The sequence below is a fragment of the Spermophilus citellus genome (assembly GCF_964194105.1).
Source record: "Spermophilus citellus genome assembly, chromosome: 3".
Lineage (NCBI taxonomy): Eukaryota > Metazoa > Chordata > Mammalia > Rodentia > Sciuridae > Spermophilus > Spermophilus citellus.
The window spans coordinates 50,704,341-50,723,946 of record NC_138184.1 but is presented as its reverse complement, the minus strand read 5'-3'; the positions used below and the strand labels follow the sequence as shown (position 1 = coordinate 50,723,946).

At 50.2% G+C, this 19,606-nt stretch overlaps 1 protein-coding gene across 1 annotated transcript; it reads left to right on the top strand.

The window, feature by feature from the left end:
* ITIH3 (inter-alpha-trypsin inhibitor heavy chain 3) lies at nt 1-15,874 on the top strand. Its single transcript, XM_081286514.1, has 21 exons — nt 1-113; nt 771-791; nt 1,574-1,740; nt 1,831-1,935; nt 2,430-2,592; nt 3,471-3,584; nt 4,751-4,876; nt 5,110-5,226; nt 5,486-5,654; nt 6,435-6,560; nt 6,856-7,037; nt 8,665-8,850; nt 8,935-9,074; nt 9,963-10,117; nt 12,148-12,180; nt 12,375-12,410; nt 12,568-12,681; nt 13,549-13,753; nt 14,764-14,936; nt 15,135-15,246; nt 15,681-15,874. The coding sequence occupies exons 1-21, from the start codon at nt 21-23 to the stop codon at nt 15,808-15,810; spliced, it is 2,667 nt and encodes an 888-aa protein (XP_081142640.1). The 5' UTR covers nt 1-20; the 3' UTR covers nt 15,811-15,874.
* The last annotated feature ends 3,732 nt before the right edge of the window (nt 15,875-19,606 follow it).

The following is a 19,606-nucleotide window of genomic DNA, read 5'->3' as shown; positions in this document are numbered from 1 at the left end:
CCAGGCCTGCCTGCTCAGCAATGGCGTCTACCTGGTGGCTCTGCCTTGTCCTGGCTCTGCTCTTCAGCGAGGCAGCCTCTGGCTTCTCAAGAAGCCCCCTCCGGCTGCTGGGGGTGAGTCTGCCCTCTCTTTACCACCAGGACCTTGGGAATCAAATGAGTTGAAAGCCCCGCTCTGGGCATGTCTTCTGGGCATAATGAAAAGGGGGCAGAGGGCTGGTCTGAACTGCTGGAACAGTGCCGGACCTTGGGGAGACCAGGCTCCAGCCAGGGCTTATGCTAGCCTGCTGGCCAACCCTGAGCAAGATTCTTAAAACTTCCTGGGCCTTGGATTCCCCATGTGTCAAGTGGGTGATACACCATGAACTTCTTGCTCACTGAATGTCCACCTTAGAAAGGTGCAGAAGTCTCTATAAAATGTTGAGCTGAGCCCTGTGGGCTGTGGTGGGTGTGGGATGTTCCGGAAAGAGACCTAAGAGTCCTGGAAGCCAGGGAAAAACAGAATGAGAGGGAGGACAGATTGGGATTTATGGGGCATGGGGAGAGTTCTGGGTCTCCTCTTTGATCTGCTCCTTGGGTGACCTAGAGAACTGTTCCTCTCAGTGTCCACCATTTATTCAGAGTCTGTCCTACTCTGACATATGGCATGGGAGGGTCCTGTGTCTGGAAGGATGTGTGTAGTGGGCAGCGCTTATCTCTGCACCCAAGCCACAGTGGCCTTGCCCTTGGCTTGACTTGTTTGTCTTTGTCTTTTTTTTTTTTTTTTTGCAGAAACGGAGCCTCCCAGGAGGGGTGAGGACTTTCACCAGGGCAGGGGCCAGGTGGGGCAGGGCGGGCTGGATCTGGTTGCCCAACTGCTGAAGGTATACGTCATAGTAGCAGCTCCCACACAGCTAGCAAACAGCACATGGCCCCCTACTCTGGCAGAGCCCCATGTGATGCAAGAGAAAGGGCACTCTGGGTGTGTGTCCTGGGTGGGGCACCCGCAGAACCACAGCTCTCTAACCTTGCAGGAGGCAGCTCAAGAGAGTCCCATCAGTCATCCCTTCCTCCCACACCTGCTTCGTGTGCTGGGCTGGGATCACACAATGCCCCTTCCCAAAGCATATTTATATTCTGTTTACCCCAGACATCTTTTTTGGCCTATCACCCCTGCTGGAAAGAGGGTGTCTGGGAACTCCCCTTGGCATGGGAAGGAAGTACCAAAGAACATAGGATGTGACCTGGGGGCTGGGGATGGTAGGAGGGAGAGTGAAGTGAGAAAGACATGTAGAAAGATCTAGAAGCTAGGACAGAGCCCTGGGTGGGAACAAGAACAGAGCCCTGGTGTGGCTGGGGCTCAGGATGAGCAGAGGAGGGGCAGCACCATGGTGGTCAGCTGAATGCAGGGACCAGGAACACTGCCCAGTCTTCCAATGTGAGTGACTGGGAAGATCGAGGGGCTGCTTACCAGGCAAGGGACTCAATCGGCAAAGGAGCATTTGGAAGGGAAGTAGTCAGGTTAAAGACCTGCTTCCCCAGAGCCATGGTCTGGCAGGTCACCACCCTCTGATCTCTGCCCACCCCTTCCACAGGCTGCAGATGGCATCGAGGTCTACAGCACCCAGATCAGCTGCAAGGTGACCTCCCGCTTTGCTCACAATGTCGTCACCACGAAAGCAGTCAACAATGCAGACAAGGCCAAGGAAGTTTCCTTTGATGTGGAGCTGCCCAAGACGGCCTTCATCACCAACTTCACCTTGTGGGTGCCACCATGGCTGCTGGCTCTGAGCTCCACAGGGGGTTCTAGCCCAGGGTGACATCTCCTCCCCCATACTCTCTGTCTCTGCAGGACCATTGATGGTGTCACCTACCCTGGGAACGTCAAGGAGAAGGAGGTTGCTAAGAAACAGTATGAAAAGGCCGTGTCCCAGGGCAAGACAGCTGGCTTGGTCAAGTAGGTGTGGATGTCCAGGCTTTGGGGAGACCTCTAGACAGAAAAGACCTTCAGAAATACAGACAGCACCTATTATTATTGTTATAGTAAAATGTGCTCATGTTGGGCACAGTGGCACACTCCTATAATCCCAGTGACTCGGGCTGAGGCAGGAGGATCACAGGTTCAAAGCCAGCCTCAGCAACTTAGCAAGGCCCTAAGCAACTTAGCAAGACCCTGTCTTTAAATAAAAATATCAGAAAAAGGGCTGGGGTAAAAAATAATTTTTTTTTAAAAGGCTGGGGATGTAGCTCAGTGATTAAGTGCCCCTGGGTTCGATCCCTGGTGCTTAAAAAAAAAAAAAGTGCCCATAATGTTTCATTTTGAAGTTGAGATAATTGAGGCTCAGAATGGTTAAGGGACTCCCTAACTAAAGGCTGAGACTTGAACCCACAGCCAAGGAAGGATGGGCTCATGCAGCCTTTGAGGTAAGCATTGTCTCTCACCCCATCCAGGGCCTCCGGGAGGAAGCTGGAGAAATTCACAGTCTCAGTCAATGTGGCTGCAGGCAGCAATGTCACCTTTGAGCTGACCTACGAGGAGCTGCTGAAGAGGCACCAGGGCAAATACGAGATGTTCCTTAAGGTCCAGCCCAAGCAACTGATCAAACACTTTGAGGTAATCAACCGCTTCTGCAGCTCCTGATGGAACTTCAGGGGAAAACAGGGAAGGGCCCACAGGGCAGAGCTCAGGGCAGGGTTAAGAAGGCAAAAGCTGGAACTGGAGACGCTCATGTTAAGTGAATAAGCCCATCCCCCAAAATCAAAGGCCAAATCTTCTCTCTAATATGTGGATGCTGACTCACAATAAGGGGGTGGGGAGAATAGAGGGTCACTGGATTAGACAAAGGGGAATGAAGGGAAGGGAAGGGGATGGGAATAGGAAAGACAGTGGAATGAATGGGACATGACTTTTCTATGTTCATCATATGTGAATAAAGGACCAGTGAAACTCCACATCCTGTATAACCACAAGAATGGGATCCTAATTAGAATAAGTTATACTCCATGTATGTAGACTATGTCAAAATACACTGTACTGTCATGTATATCTAAAAAGAACAAAGAGAGAAAAAGAAGAAAACAGCTCTGGCCCACCATTTGGCTATAGAGCATTAAAATGCCTCAACCACAGCATCTGGGCCACGGGGAAAAGGCTGAGCTGGACTCTCAGGGACACCACAGGGTGCCTCTGCAATGCTTGCAACTGGGGACAAGTGCATTTTACCTGCATCAAATCTAAACGCCAAAGGAAATACATTAGTGGTGGAACTTGAGGACCCACATGACAGATGGTAGAAACATTCATGGGTCAGAGTTCCTGCCACAAACCCCTATGGTCACATTCCAAGTGGGGGACACAAGGCTTGGCCCTCAGTACTGCCCTGGAGGGTCCCTGCACCATCATAGACTCATCTCATTATCCTCTCCCTTGCCCCATAGTCCAGCCTCTCTGCACTATCACTGAGTGACGTCTTTTTACTTTGGCCGTTTCAGATCGAGGCACACATCTTCGAGCCCCAGGGCATCAGCACACTGGATGCTGAGGCCTCATTCATCACCAATGACCTCCTGGGCAGCGCCCTGACCAAGTCCTTCTCAGGAAAAAAGGTGGTATAGATGCCTCTCAGACCTAGAGGACAGGGGACAGGAATGCTGGTCCCAGCAGGACAGGCCTGCAGCCCAGAGCTTGATTATGCTAGCGTGTGTTGGGGTTGGGAGTGGCCATCAAGCTTCCTCCTTGGCCACCTGGGTCAGGGGTGAGCCTGCTGGAGGTCAGAAGCTGTTTGGAAATTACCTTCCAAAGGAATTGGAGTCTCAGCTACTCTGGGGACTAGCAGAGAGAGGAACCGTTTATAAAGTCCAGCCCTACTCTACTTTGGAAAGTGGACAGGGTAGGCGTTACTGTCCCTGTTTTATAGATAAGGAGGCTGAAGCTAGATCTGCCGACTCCACATCAATGGGTGAAAGATTAATGAGAACCTCGTTCTTGGTCCCCAAGATCCACAGCTATTTTAGGGACATTATTGACAGTGAGAAGTGAATAAATAAATGTTTGGCTAGTTGCAGTGGCACATGCCTGTGATCCCAGCAACTCACGAGTTAAAGGCCGGAAGATCATGAGTTCAAGGCCAGCCTCAGCAACTTAACAAGGCTCTAAGCAACTTAGTGAGACCCTGCTTCAAAATTAAAAAAAAAAAAAAAGACTGGGGATGTGGCTTAGTGGTAAAGCATCCCTGGGTTCAATCCTCACTACTAAAATGAATAAATAAATATTTATATAAGCAACCAACCTCAGTCATTTAGGACGGCCAGGGTGAGTTGCTAGGAGCTCACACTCAGACAGCTGCGGGCTTCCTCAAGGCAGCAAGCCTGCCCTGGTGGTGGAAGGCACCTCCACTCCCATTCTCCTCCCTTTTCTCTCCCCTTCCTCTTGCAACATGCAAAACCACCCAATGTGAAGTTCCCCTACATAGTGCAAAACTCTCTTCCCTAAGTGGCTCTGGGTGCTGAGTTTCAAGGTAGGCTGAGCTTAGGGATATGGGGTGCCCATTCCAAAGTAATATAAAAAGTCAAATGAGAAAGATAGGTGCCTTCCTAGGAGGCCCTGATCTCCCAGAAGGAGGGAGATATTCAAAGAGGCAGAGGATGGTGAGCAGCTGTATCCACTGGGACCTCAGGGCTCTTCCCTGTGATGGCTCTACTGGGCTATTTACCAGTGGGCAGCTCTGGCCAAGCTGAGCAAGCATGACTCTGGCTCCATCTCTGTTCCTCAGGGTCATGTGTCCTTCAAGCCCAGCTTAGACCAACAGCGCTCATGCCCAACCTGTTCGGATTCCCTCCTCAACGGGGACTTCACCATCACCTATGATGTGAACAGAGAGTCTCCGGCCAATGTGCAGGTATGTGCCGAAGGCTCCCTTGGGTTGGCTGGCTCACCATGATGGCAGGGAGAGAGAGATGGCTGCATCTAGTACCATCTCTCTCTCCATCTTCAGCCCCAGGCTGTTTCTCTACCTTCCATGAGACAGCTGATGATCCAGGGACACATCCTCCCTGGATGGCAAATATCTTCTCCCTGTAAGAGAAGCTGATGTGCTGTTACTAAGCCTCTGCCTCTCTCTCCCTTTTCCAGGTTGTCAATGGCTACTTTGTGCATTTCTTTGCACCTCAAGGTCTCCCAGTGGTGCCTAAGAATGTGGTCTTTGTGATTGACGTCAGCGGCTCCATGGCGGGTCGGAAAATACAACAGGTCTGCTCCGCAGCGCTAGGGGCAGAGTGTGGGGTGGGGAATTGTGGGGAGAGAGAGATTATTTTTGAAAGTGGAAAATGCTAGTATTTCTGGTGAAAGAGGAGGAAGTGGACAGGATATAAGAAGGTTCAAAGCCTCTGCCCACTTTTGGAGGGAGCCTCTGTCAATGCTCCCTGGTGAGGACAGCAGGGCTTTTGCTACCATTTGGGTAGGAAGAGACCTCACCCATTTCTTGTCTATTTGTCTCTCTCTTCCCCAGACAAGGGATGCCCTTCTCAAAATCTTGGATGATGTGAAGGAGACTGACTACCTGAATTTCATCCTGTTCAGTGGAGGTGTGACCACGTGGAAAGACCAATTAGTCCAAGCCACTCCAGAGAACCTCCAAGAGGCCAGGACCTTCGTAAGAAACATTAGAGATGATGGAAGTAAGAGCAGAGGGGAGAATAAAGTTACTCCTCTCTTTGCTGAATAGCATTTCCTTCCTGCCTTGGGGCAGAGTGTCTGCAGCTTTGTATGGGGCAGAGGTGGGATAGATGGTCCGTGGGCATGGTCAAGGGAAAATCATTTTTTTTTCTGTCTCAAAACCCATGATCCTGTTGTTCTACAAGTCCCAGCAAGAGGAGGTCACAAAGCACCCTTTTTCTTGGTCCTGTTGCCTGTGGAAAATCATAAATGATATCTCTACTGCTCCCCTCTCTTCCTGGTGAGAGGGGCAAGGAGTTCATTTGATTGTTTTGCAAACTGACTTTGCAATCACCATATGCTTCTATCCTTCTGTCAGCCCTTTTATTCCCATGTGAAAGCATAAGTTTTTGCCAGGTGTGACGGAGCACACCTGTAATCCCAGTGCCCAGTGGCTAGGGAGGCTGAGGCAGGAGGATCACAAGTTTATAACCAGCCTCAGTGATTTAGTGAGGCCTTAAGCAACTCAGTGAGACCTTGTCTCTAAATAAAATACAAAAAAGGGGCTGGGGATGTGGCTCAGTGGTTAAGTGCTCCTGGGTGCAATCCCCAGTACCAAACAAACAAAAAAACCTAAGTCATTTGTTCATTCACACACTGATTGATTCAGAAGGTGTTATTGAGTACCTCCATGTATGGGCAGGTGGGATTCTTGGCACTTGAGCAGGGCCTTCTGTCCTGGCATCCTCTCACCCTGGCACCCTGAGAACACTCTCCCACAGTGCTCTCTGTCTGTGTCACAGTGACCAACCTCAACGATGGGCTGCTGAGAGGCATCCATATGCTGAACAAGGCCCGGGAGGAAAACCTGGTCCCTGAGAGGAGCACCTCCATCGTCATCATGTTGACAGACGGGGATGCCAATGCTGGTGAGGGGCTCGGGTGGCTCTGAGCCAGGGTGAGTGCCTGGTTACCCTCATGGCTCTGAAGCTGGCTCAGTGTATGACCTCTGTCAGCTCTTCTCAGGGTCCTCCACAGACTGGGAGGCCCTTCATGAGCAGGACCCTGCCTCCCTCTACGAGGGTTTCCCAACATCTGTTCTGGCCATGGATCATGGCCGTTACTCCACCAGCTCTGCAAGTGTGGGTATCAGACCTCTCCAGTCAGAGCTGGTGCAGAAGGTCCCCTGGGTGCTGGCTGGAATGTGAACACCCCTCCCTGCAGGTGAGAGCAGACCTGAAAGGATCCAGGAGAACGTGCGCAATGCCATCAAGGGCAAGTTCCCCCTGTATAACCTGGGCTTTGGCAACAATCTGAATTTTAATTTCCTGGAGACCATGGGCCTGGAGAACCACGGGTTTGCCCGACGCATTTATGAAGACTCGGATGCTGACCTGCAGTTGCAGGTACGTCTTGTCTCTCACACCTCCAGGAATGAGGGCTCATTACTTCCTTAGCTGCTCTTCTGGGGGCCAATTTCAGGTATCAGAAAGAACTTCCTGGGGCTGGGGTTGTGGCTCAAGGGGGTGGAGCGCTTGTCTTGCACATGTGAGGCACTGGGTTGATTCCTCAGCACCACACAAAAATAAATAAATAAATAAATAAAAATAAAGGCATTGTGTCCATCTACAACTAATATATATATATATATATATATATATATACACACACACACACACACACACACACACATAATGTATATATTATATGTATTTAAATATATATATATAAAGAGCTTCCTCTTGGCTTGAAATATACCTCTAGTTGCCTCTTACCCATCAATAATTGTTCTGCTTTTATCCTCATGCTATACAAAACAGACCTGCTCCTTCTACAGGATGACAGATCAAATACAGGATCAATATAAATTTCTGATATGTAATGAAGAGTTTTGATACACATAAATGCCCCAATATTGCATAGGACATGATGTTAGTTTATTGGGGCAGCCCTACAAAGTACGTGGCCACCGATGAGGAAGCTCAACAAACAGAAACTCCTCATCTTACAGCTCTGGAGGCTTCGAGTCCAAGATCAAGGTGGTGGTGGTGGGCTGGTTCCCCTCCCAGGACTGGGCGGGAGGGATCTGCTCTAGGCCACCCTTCCTGGCTTGTCAGTGGTCATCTTCTCCCTGGGCCCTCATGTGGATCTGTATTCCATTCCCCCTTTTTATAAAGACACGAGTCATATTGGATTAGAGCCCACTCAGATGACCTCACTGGATTATGTGTATAAAGAGTCTACCTCCAAATATGGTCACATTCTGAAGAACTGAGGGTTGTGAATTTGGGGAATGCAGTACCCAATTCAACCCCTAAAAGGCATACTTATTTTAAAAAATTTTTTTAAATTTGACTTTCAAATTTCACTGTGAGTTGGATGCTGTATTTCTTTCTCTTTATTTGCTGAACCTGGTCATCTCCGCTGGCATCTCTAGCTCTGCATGTGCACCCGGTGCCTCCCTCCCATCTGTCAGGCTCACATAGCCTCTCCTAGCTAGACAGCCTTTCTACCCTTACTTTATTCCTGGCTTTCATCCCAACAAACGTTTCTTGAATACTTTCTTTTTTCTTTTTTTTTTTTTGGTACTAGGGTACTGGAGATTGAACTCAGGAACATTTAATCACTGAGCTACATCCCCAGCCCTTTTTTATATTTTATTTAGAGACAGGGTCTCACTGAGTTAGTTGCTTAGGGCCTCACCAAATTGCCAAGGCTGGCTTTGAATTCACAATCCTTTTGCCTCAGCCTCCCAAGCTGCTAGGATTACAGGCGTGTGACACCATGCCCAGCTCATTTCTTGAATACTTTCCATATGCCAAGAACTCTGTCCCTACCTTCTATTCTTCTAATCTCCACGGGGGAGTGGAGGGAGGGCTCCCATATACTGAAGGGCCCAACCAAGGCCACACAGAAATGAAAACGAGGAGGCAGGACTGACTCAGCCCCAGGGGGCTAGATGCCATGTCATGGCATGGGTGACAGCCAGCCCCTGGGGGCCTGAGATGACCAGCTCTCTGATCTGGACTCCAGGGCTTCTACGATGAGGTGGCTAACCCGCTGTTGACAGAAGTAGAGATGGAGTACCCCCAGAATGCAATCCTGGACCTCACCCAGAACAGTTATCAGCACTTCTATGATGGCTCTGAGATAGTGGTGGCCGGGCGCTTGGCGGATGAGAACATAAACAGCTTCAAGGCAGATGTGAAGGGTCAAGGGGTAAGTGGGGACCTGGGGCCAAGAAGTGCTATCATTGATGGACCCCAGACCTCAAAACCCTCACCTCCTCTCACCCCAACCCAGGCCTTCAACGACCTGACCTTCACAGAGGAGGTGGATGTGAAGGAGATGGAGGAGGCCCTGAAGGAACAAGACTATATTTTTGGGAACTACCTTGAGCGGCTCTGGGCCTACCTCACCATTGAGCAGCTACTGGAGAAAAGGTGACCTTGGCCCACCCTTCACATAACCAGGCCTCACCTTGGGTACCTGGCACTCCTCAGTACCTACCTGGGCCTGCCCCTGTGCCTCGCACTGAGGAAGCAAACCTGTCCCTGCTACTTTGCCCTCTTCTTGGCACAGTCAAGGAAATGTTCATCTTTCATCCTGAGGTTCAAGCAAGCAAGCTCTGCTGAGGCCAGCAACCTGGCAGGGCCTGGAGGGTGGGAACAGCCTTTGTACCTGGCTCCCTGCTTCCAGCATGACCCAGTGACAGTGAACAAAACTGAAGGCCGAGCCAGGGGCGGTGGTGCAGCCTGTAATCACAGGAGCTTGGGAGGCTGAGGCAGGAGGATTGAAAGTTCAAAGCCAGCCTCAGCAACTCAGCAAGGCCCTAAGCAACTCAGCAAGACCCTGTCTCTAAATAAAATATTAAAAAGGGCTGGGGATGTGGCTCAGAGGTTAAGTGCCCCTGGGTTCAATCCCTGGTATAAACAAAAACAAAACAAAACAAAATTAAACAAAACCTAAGCCTAGGTTCCAGGCTCTAGTGCCCAGAGGGCAGAGCCGGGCCCACTCAAGAGGGCAATATCAACATCCATTCAGATGGGGTCTGGCCCATTCTAAGTGCTTGGCACATGGACACTGTCATGTGGGATTGTCATAGCTCCTTATATTTTATAAGTGGGGAAACTGAGGGCCAGAGAGGAAACAGCATTTGTCCACATGCTCCAGGGGGCTGGTGAATCGGTCTCTTTTGAGCCCCAGTGGGCTCCTCTCTGGGCACCAATTGTGGGGTGGGTATCCAATCCTGGTCTGGTTATGGGAGTTGGTGCAGGGGAAGGCAGGCAAGAGCTGTTCTCTGGCTGAACTGTGTGGCCCCCACTTCACAGAAAGAACGCCCAAGGGGAGGAGAAGGAGAACCTCACAGCCCAGGCCCTGGACCTATCCCTCAAGTACCACTTTGTGACTCCACTGACCTCCATGGTGGTGACCAAGCCTGAGGACAATGAGGACCAGACAGCCATCGCTGACAAGCCCGGGGAAGGTGGGCACAGAGAGAAGAGGCCAGAACTCAGAGGCTGCCCTCTAGGACCCTGGGCCCTAGGAATTCAGAGGAGGAGTTGGCCAGTCCAGGGAGACTGGACTTCCTGAAGAGGGGCAGGTCTGGGTGCACCAGAAGGGAAACTGGTCAAGGGGTCAGAAAGGTGGTGTGGCAAGAGTGAAGCAGTCAGCCAGGCATGGTGGTGTACACTGGTAACCCTAGCCACTTGGGAGGCTGAGGCAAGAGGATCACAAGTTCAAGGCCAGCTTGGCAACCTGGTGAGGCCATGTCTCAAAACAAAAATATGAAAAATATGAATATGTATGTATACACACACACACACACATGAGAGAGAGAGAGAGAGAGAGAGAGAGAGAGAGAGAGAGAGAAGCAGTTAAAGCAGGTAACAGGGACAATGGAGTGTGGGGTAAGTAGGAACCTCTAAGTCTCTCAAGGGATGTGAGTCAAGAAGAACATGGTCTATGCGTTATTTCAAAGAAGGGACTTAGGGCTCAGTTAGACAAGAAGAAGCACTTCCAGTCTGAGAGTTGGCCTGGAGCAGGTTACTATGCATCTGGGGATTGTGAGAAAAAAGAGGCCTTGAGAACTAGAGTCTAGGACCAAGCCTCCTCAACCAGACCCCAGACCACACTCAACAGGGGTCCCCAATGCCCATTGCAGCTGGTTGCAGGACAGGGGGCTTGGCATTGAGAAACAAAGTTGGCAAATAGTTGGGCTGGGGCAGGCCAAGCCCCTGTCTTCCAGGAGTCTTGGTTCTAGGGGACACTCTGGGGACAAAGCTTGCTGTCAGCCTGACGGCAAGCTCTGGCTCCTGCTCAGGCCGCTCTCATTGGTGGCACTGGACCTGACCAGTAGTCTATGGCTTCTAACACATCTTTTCCTCTTCCTTCCTGGCTGAACCTTGTGATGCAGAAGGTAAGCTTCCTCCAGCAGCTGGGTGGGCATTTTGAGTGGGGGAGGAGGCAGAGCCCGAGATGTCATTCCAAGCCAGTGGGGACATCCAGCCTGGAGACTGGGGAGGCTCAGCACATCTGGGCTCAGGTCCGGCTCATTATTGCGAACTCATGAGTGATCATGGACCAAGCTCTGTTCCCCTCTGAGCCTCGGGCTTCCCATCAGTGGCTTAGGGTGGCTTTCCCTGCCCAAAAAGAGATAATCAGCATGAGAGTATTCTGTAATCTGCAAAAATTAGCAATGTAGCACATCAGGCACTCCTACTCCATTCCCCAGCAGCCCTCCAAGGGAATCATAATGTCACATTTCATAGTGAGGAAAGAGGCCGAGAGGTTAAGTCTATTTGCTCAAGGATTCAGTAGGTAGCTGATCTAGGACTTTGGCCTGGGCAGCTTGGGCCCAGTACCCACGCTGGAAATTGCTAGAAATAACTCTGCACCTGTCTCACCATAAAAATGGAAACTTACCCCACACCAGCCCATCACCTCCAGGGAGGACATCTTCCAAACCTGCCAGCCTGTCCCCCTGTATCAATAAGGATCATGTTAGGACGGGCCACCACTTTTCCCTGAGAGCAGCCCTGTCATACATAGTCACTGGGATAAAATGTTCATGTGTGCATTTGTGTGTATATGCATGCATGTGTGTACCTGAGAGAGGCAGGTGTTTTACTACCAAGGAGCAACAGACAACTGTCTGTGGGCTTCAACCTACCCCAACTAAGGCTTGGAAAGTCCAAGGCTAGGGACAGATGTCTGCTCTGAGTATTACTCAGGAGAGAAAAGCTGGTGACTTGATGGTTTGCATTTTAGCCACATAAAAATGCGATGCTCCTAGCATTCAAATGACATCTCTGTCACCTCCAGCCCTGTAAAGGAGTTCCCTGGACGTGTGCTCACTTATAAAGCCTCAACTTTAGGGTCACATGCCTATTTTTCTATGTGCCTGTGTCAGGACCCCACTAGGGACAAGTAACCCCAAGACAGACATCAGGCACATGGCTGAGCAGAAGTGAACCCCTAGACTCTGCTCATGACTGCCTTTTGTCTTCTTTTTAGCCAGATCCGTGACCCCCTCCAGGGCCTACCTGGGTGAGTATTTGCTGCCTGCTGTAGCCATCTCTGCTGCCCCATTCCTGTTTGTGATCTTTCCTGAGTCAGTTAAGACAGGCAGATGACCAGATGTCCTGCAGGGATTGGAGGGTGGCAGGGTAGGGGAAAGAATGAGAGTATTCCTGGCCCTCCCCAGGGCTGCTCACTTACTCTGTCCTGCCTGTGCTCCACAGTTGGCTCCCAGCCTCCTCAAAACCCCTACTACTATGGTGAGTTCCCTGGGTCCTCCTGGGACAATGCTCAGGGTCTTGGGTACAGCATTCCTGCCTACCTGGAAGTCCAGCCCACTGGGGCCAGGAGGCCACGGGAGGCCCCTGGTACAGTGAGAGGCCCTGGGAGCCAGACCCTTCTCTAATGTGCCCTCAGTCGATGGAGACCCTCACTTCATCATCCAAGTCCCAGAAAAGAATGACGCCCTCTGCTTCAACATTGATGAAGACCCAGGCACGGTGCTGCGCCTCATCCAGGACCCAGTCACAGGTGGGGGCTGCAGGCCAGGGTGCTTCCTGGGAGGGTCTGGAGCCATCAGGATGATGGAGGAAAGATGAGGCTGGACACTTGAGGAATTTTCAGGAAGCAGATTCATTTTATGCTACAGTGGTCCAGAGGGGGCTCGTGCTTAAAAATCTCTGGACCCTAAATCTGGAATTTTTTTTAGATTTATACTCAGGGGTCATACTCATTGTCTCATATTCTTAGGCTAGCCACTAGATAGAGGTTTTATAAAATTTTTTCCTGCAAAACTGGCATTTACAAAAAGGAGAAAGCTACAAACCACATGCCCTCTGCAGAAGTTTTTGCTGATATCCTGTTGACACCCTTTGTAAAGATCTTTCTGACAAGAGGAGAAACTTAATTATGGCAAAGATCTTTTTGGTGGGGGTCCCTGGTCTGCTTCAAGGAGGACTCAGGAACCAGGTCTCTTTCCTCTGCCCCAGTAGCATATCCATCTTCATATGCTGAGAACTCTGGGAGTGGAAGTGGGGGAGGGAGGACTGAGAGCCAGACTAAGTCCCTGGCGCTAGGAGACGGAGGGCTAGAGGTAACCAGTAGCCTGGTGCTGGGGCAGGACCCTGCCTGACTCTGGAGAACACTTTTTTTTTTTTCCTCTGAAGAACATTCCCAGGCCCAGGCAAGAGGCATACCCCAGTGTCCCAGCACAACCTAGATCTGAAGTGTCCAGGAGCAGACAGGGCTGGGCTCTGATGTCCTGGTTTTTCCTTGGGGCTCTGCCCTGCCACCCTTCAGCAGGTCTCGTTGAAGGGGAAGGCACATCCCTAAAGGCCAGTCTGGACTCAGAGGGCCTCGCTGGTCTCTCTCCCTTCCCTATCCCTATCCCTCTGGCAGGTCTCACTGTTAATGGGCAGATCATTGGCGACAAGAGAGACAGCACAGCCGCCAACAACAGAAAGACTTTCTTTGGGAAACTGGGCATTACCAACACTCAGATGGACTTCCGAATGGAGGTGACGACAGAGAAGATCACTCTGTGGAATGGGGACGAGCCAAGCACTTTCAGCTGGCTAGACACAGTCACGGTCACACAGGATAGGTAAGGTCCTCCAGCTAGGACTCTAAGGGTCAAATATCCAGAGGTCTTCAGAGAGACTGGTGGCCTTGGAGTTCAGTCCCTAGGGGAAGGTAACCACAGTGCCCCCCAACCAACTCCTGGGGCCCATATCAGAGGCAAAATTAGCAGCTGGACAGTTTGTAGAACTGTGTGAGGGACAGGCTGGTTGGATGAAATCATTAGATGAAAACTGAGCTGGTGGTACACATCGATATTCCCAGCTACTTAGGAGGCTGAGGGAAGAGGACCCCTTGAGCCCAGGAGTTCAAGACCAGCCTTAGTAGCATAGTGAGACTCTGTCTCAAAAAAAATAAAAATAAGCCGGGCACAGTGGCATGTACCTGTAATCCCAGTGGCTTGGGAGGCTGAGGTATGAGGATCATGAGTTCAAAGCCAGCCTCAGCCAAATTAGCAAGGCCCTAAGCAACTTAGCAAGACCCTGTATCTAAATAAAATATGTATTGTTTTAAAAAAAGGGCTGAGGATGTGGCTCAGTGGTTAGGTGTCCTTGAGTTCAATCTCTAGTATCAGATAAATTAATTAATTTAATTTAATAAATAAAAATAAAGCAATAGCATCTACTGCCACTTGCATCTTCTCTGTCTGAAGCTGTTAATTTTCAAGTCCCTTAGACTTTTCTATGTCTTTAGATCCCTCAGAGCCTGGTGGGCAGGGCAGGAATGCTACTCCCACTGAGACTCAGAGATGGGGTGCAACCTACCCAAAGTCACACAGGAAGTCCGTGGCTGAGCTGAGCCCCAGGCCTCTGGATCCCAGGGTGGCCCTCTCTCCTGCTTAAGGAGGAGTCACGCTGCCCTCTGTGGAGGGTGTAGAGGGCAGGCTGAGGCACCCTCTTTCCAGTACTCCTGAAGCAGTGCCTGGAGTCTGTGCTCTCAGTCGCCATGTGCTCTGAAGTCCTTGCTGAGATGTCCTTGATTCAGATGACCTGTGTTGTGGTCAAGGGCCCCACAGCCACCTCTTCTTCTCTCTAGGATATCCGTGACAATCAACAGGAAGAAGAACATGGTGATCTCCTTTGGTGACGGGGTCACATTTGTGGTTGTCCTGCACCAGGTGTGGAAGAAACTTCCAGGTCACTACGACTTTCTAGGCTTCTACGTGGTGGACAGTCACCGGATGTCAGCACAGACTCATGGGCTACTAGGTATGGAGTGTTCAGACGGCAGGCTACTCACGTGGCAGCATGGGAAATGCATGCACAAGGCCGTCCTGGTTATGCTGGACCCAGCCCACGATCCCTCAATTCAGCTGTTCAGCTTCTGCATCCACCCTGAAAGGCCAGAGGCCACATTACCCCATGGTCTTGGCCAGGGACTGACAGGGTGAATGTTTTCATTTCCAGGACAATTCTTCCACCCCTTTGACTTTAAAGTGTCTGACATCCACCCAGGCTCCGATCCCACAAAGCCAGATGCCACAATGGTGGTGAAGAACCATCAGTTGACTGTCACAAGGTAAGGAGACACCTTGGGCCCCCTCATCCTGCCCAGCAACAAGACAGGAAGAAAGAGTGCTCTCTGTGCAGGTGTATTTACCTGGTGGGCTCTTGTTCTCTATGGAGGACCCTTAGAGAACTTGGAGGTCTTGACTCTCTTTAGGCCCCTCCCAATCAAGGAAAAGCCCAATCTCTGCTCTCTAGAAAGAATAATCATGTGACCTCATTCTTGACCAAAAAATTACAGACTCTTAGAATTTCCAAATTCTTGACTCAGTGGTAGAGCACCTGCCTGGCATGTGTGAGATCCTCGGTTCAATCCCTCACCCCACCTACACATACCTGCATGCACCCACATACCTACAAATAATTTCTAAATTCACACCTTTTTCCAATCTTAGGCCCATGCCGCTGCCATCTTGCCTACCTATGCACCTCTCTCTTTTCTCCCAGGGGCTCCCAGAAAGACTACAGAAAGGACGCCAGTGTTGGCATGAAGGTCGCGTGCTGGTTTGTCCACAACAATGGGAAAGGGCTGATTGATGGCATCCACACTGACTATATCGTCCCCAACCTGTTCTGAGGAAACATGGCAACGCTTATCGAGATTTTTCTTCAGGATAGGGGTGTAGAATGGGTCCTGTAGAAGGGCCTGAAACAATAAAGTGCAACATGGAAATCATACAGCTGCCTCTGCGTTCCTTCATGAGCCCCTGATCCAAGGAACCCAAAGTTGGACCCAAAGTAGTCCAAAGGAGGAGATGGATGGTAGGCAGGGAACTGATACAGCTGAGAAACCATGTCTGGGGAATGAAATGTATGATTTGGGAAGGGAAAAAATAAATAATTGACTCTTGGAGCCAAGGGATTCAGGAAGGGTAGAGGGCATTTCAGAATCTAGTGACACCAAAAGAAAGGTTAGGGATCACAGCTCAGGAGTTCCTATCAGGACATTCAGAGGTAGAAAGTGCTACAGGGCAGACATAGCTCACATCTAAGTGGTGCTATCAACCACCCCTCAATTTATCCACCTGTGTTAGTCAGCTTTCTGTGACAGATATCTGAGGTAATCAACTTAAGGGAACAAAGTTTTATTTTAGTTCATGGTTTCAGAGTCTTCAGACCATGGACACTTGGCCCCATTACTTTGGGCTTGTGGTGACATAGTACATCATGATGGAAGTGCATGGCACTCTGGTCACCTTATGGAGTCCAGGAAGCAGAGAGAGAAGGAGAAGGAGAAGGAGAAGAAGGAGCCAGCATCTCCATATCCCCTTCAAGGGCATGCCTTCCAGAAATCCAGCCTCCTCCTAGATGCTAGAATCACCTCCTAAACATTCCACTACCTCTCAAGAGTGCCACTGACTGATAAATAAGCCTTTAACATATGGGCCTTGGGGGGAACACATCAGGTCCAAACTATCGTACAACCCCTCCACCCACCATCCATCCATCTATCCATCTATTCACTCACTCATTCATTCTACCATCCTTCCATCCCTACGACCATCTTTTCATCCATCCTTCCATCCACTCACAACCCATTGGTCCTGCCATCTATCCATTCCTTTAACCATCTATCCGTCCATGTATCCATTGACCCATCCATTGATTCAGCAGATACAATACCCTGGGCTGGGATCTGCTCAAGTTTGCCTTCATCTGGGCCCAGACTTTCTAGGATTCTACAGTCAGCTCATGTGACCCCTTTCTCTCCATCCCAATCAGTCTGGGGTGGGGTGGGAAAGCAGAGAGAAGTTCCTGGAGATGGGGCTGTAAAAGATCTGCAGTCTGAACAACTGCTCTTCCTGGGCCTCCATCACTGCCTCCCAGAGAGAGTTTTTTTTTTTTCAGAGAAGAATTGATCATTTCTCCCTACCTAAATCCCACAGATGACATCTCCCCTCCAATGCTCTTGGTACAAAAGTCCTTCCTCTGGCCTCTCTACCTTCCCCTTACATACCAAGTACTTCCCCGAACTTTCTGGATTCCAGATATACAGTCTCCTTCAAATTATGCAAAGGTGACCTGACCTGCCCCAAATCCTTTGCCTGGGGTCTAAGGGCATGCTGGGCAGAGGGGACCCTGGTGAAGGAAGCAGTGAGTGATTTGATAGGTGGCAGAGCAGGGGACACAATAAGGCTGGAGGAGGTTGGACTCAAACTGGGGAAAGCCCTGAATGTCGGTGAGGGATGGCATGTGGCTATGGTCATAGGAGTAGTCCTACCTCCCACTTCAGGGGACCCACAGCTGCTCCTCACTCCTCGGGCCAGAAGCAATGTTATCTAGAGATCATACTGCTCTAGGACTGTGGAGAGAAGACTAGAAGGAAGGAAAGGCGACTCCCAGATGGCTGTGGGACTCCACTGGCAGTCCGGTGGCTCATGAGATACAGCCACCAAACTGAAAGCCCAGGGTGAATGTGGCAGAGGTCTGGGCTGGACCAGCTGAAAGGTCCAAACCTGTGTGAAGGGACCCTCTAGAGTGTGCAGGCCCTGCTATCCCACTCCATCCTGAATGGGTGAAGGAGCCACATGCTGAGCCTATATCATGAGGTCAGTTTTCACATCCATGATGGGGAGGAAGATCCTGCTGGATGCAGGGTGGGGAAAGACATCCTCACATCATTTCTGGTCCTTCTGAGGCACCATCTCTACCCTGCTGGTCCAGGTAGCAACCAAGGCACAATGCTGGGAGATGAGCAAGGGGAGGGGCCAGCCCAGACCCCACCCCTCTCCAAACACTGGGGCAGGGGATGCTCGCAGGCAAAATCCAGGCAGACATCCTCTCCCCACCCACATTGTCCTTGTTCTGCTGGACCCTGCTTCCAGCCCGGCCTTCAGGACCAAGGCCATGCTCCATGGTGAGGCATATGCAGGCTGAGCAGGTCTGGTCCTCTCTTCACGGCTGCTTTTCCTCCCCCTTCCCTGAACTCAGTGCACAGGGCTCGGGCTCTGGGCCTAGGAACATGCCGGTGTCCCTGCCCTCCTGTCTCCCACGGGGCTAACTACTTTTTATCCTTCAAATTTCAACCCAACATCTCCACCTCCAGGAAGGCTTCCCTGACATCCCTAGTCTGGCCGAGATGTCTCCCCTTAGGCTCCTGAAGCACTTGATCATGTGCTGGGTGACAGCTGTCACAAAGGGCACTGTGTCTGTCATCATGCCCAATGTATCCACGGGACCAGCCCAGGGCCTGGCCCAAGTAGGTGTTGGAGAGAAGCTTGTGAATGAAAGGGAGGATATAGACCTGCTTTCAACTGCACACGGGATACCCACCCTGCAGGTGCTGGCAGGGCCACAACCGGGGTAGTCTGGGTCTGCTATTGCCCAGCCCAGGCAGTTGGGCCATGGGTCAGTGTTCCATGAGCTTGAGTTGGGCAGTCCTTTCATCCCTGTATGTCTCTTTCTAGCCCCACAAGCTGTTCTCTCATCTTGCCAACTTCTGGCCTGAGCCCCTCCAAGAGACCCTCACAGAGAAACAGCCCGAGACCCCCCACCTTCCCTGGGAGTGGGGGCAGAAGTGCAAGGAAGAATGTTTGTGTGGGGCAAACCTGCTGCTGAAGATCCTTCCCACTGGCCTGATCTCTGACCTTCCTAGAAAGATTCTATAGCTCAAGGGCTAGAAAAGAATGTTTCCCTGATGATTTGTCTTTTCCTTTTAGCAAGCAAATGAATTTACTTTCTGCTTCACCCTGACTGCCAGGAAGCTCAGAGCAAAGCTTTGTGGTCTATTTGTAGGTCCCCTACCCTGGTGATTTGTCTCTTTTCTTTTATTCTCATAGTCATGTTTTGTTTGTTTGTTTGTTTGTTTTATTCTCTTTGTGCTACTTATTTGTAAACCATAGATCATGTCTTTTTTTTTTCTTTTAAGACATGCCCTCAGTAACCACAGAAGATTGGTTCTAGGACCTTCTAAGGATACAAATCTGTGGATGCTCAAGTCATTCATAAAAAAATGGCAATGTGTTTGCGTAAAACCTGCTCACATCCTCCAATATGCTTCAGATCATCTCCAGGTTACTTGCAATGTCTAATACAATGCAAATACTATTTATTTGTATGTATTACACTGAATTGTTTAGGGAATAATGATTTTTTTAAAGTCTCTATCTATTCAATACAGATGCTTTTTTTTTTTGTACCAGAGATTGAACCCAGAGGCCTTAACCACTGAGCAACATCCCCCAGTCCTCTCTAAAATATTTTATTTAGAGACAGGGTCTTGTTAAGTTGCTGAGGGCCTGGCTAAGTTGCTGAGGCTGGCTTTGAACTCCCAATCCTCCTGACTCAGACTCCCAAGCTGCTGAGGTTGCAATTTTTTTAAAGTTTTTTTTTGTTTGTTTGTTTGTTTCATGGTTGGTTGAATCTGCAGAGAA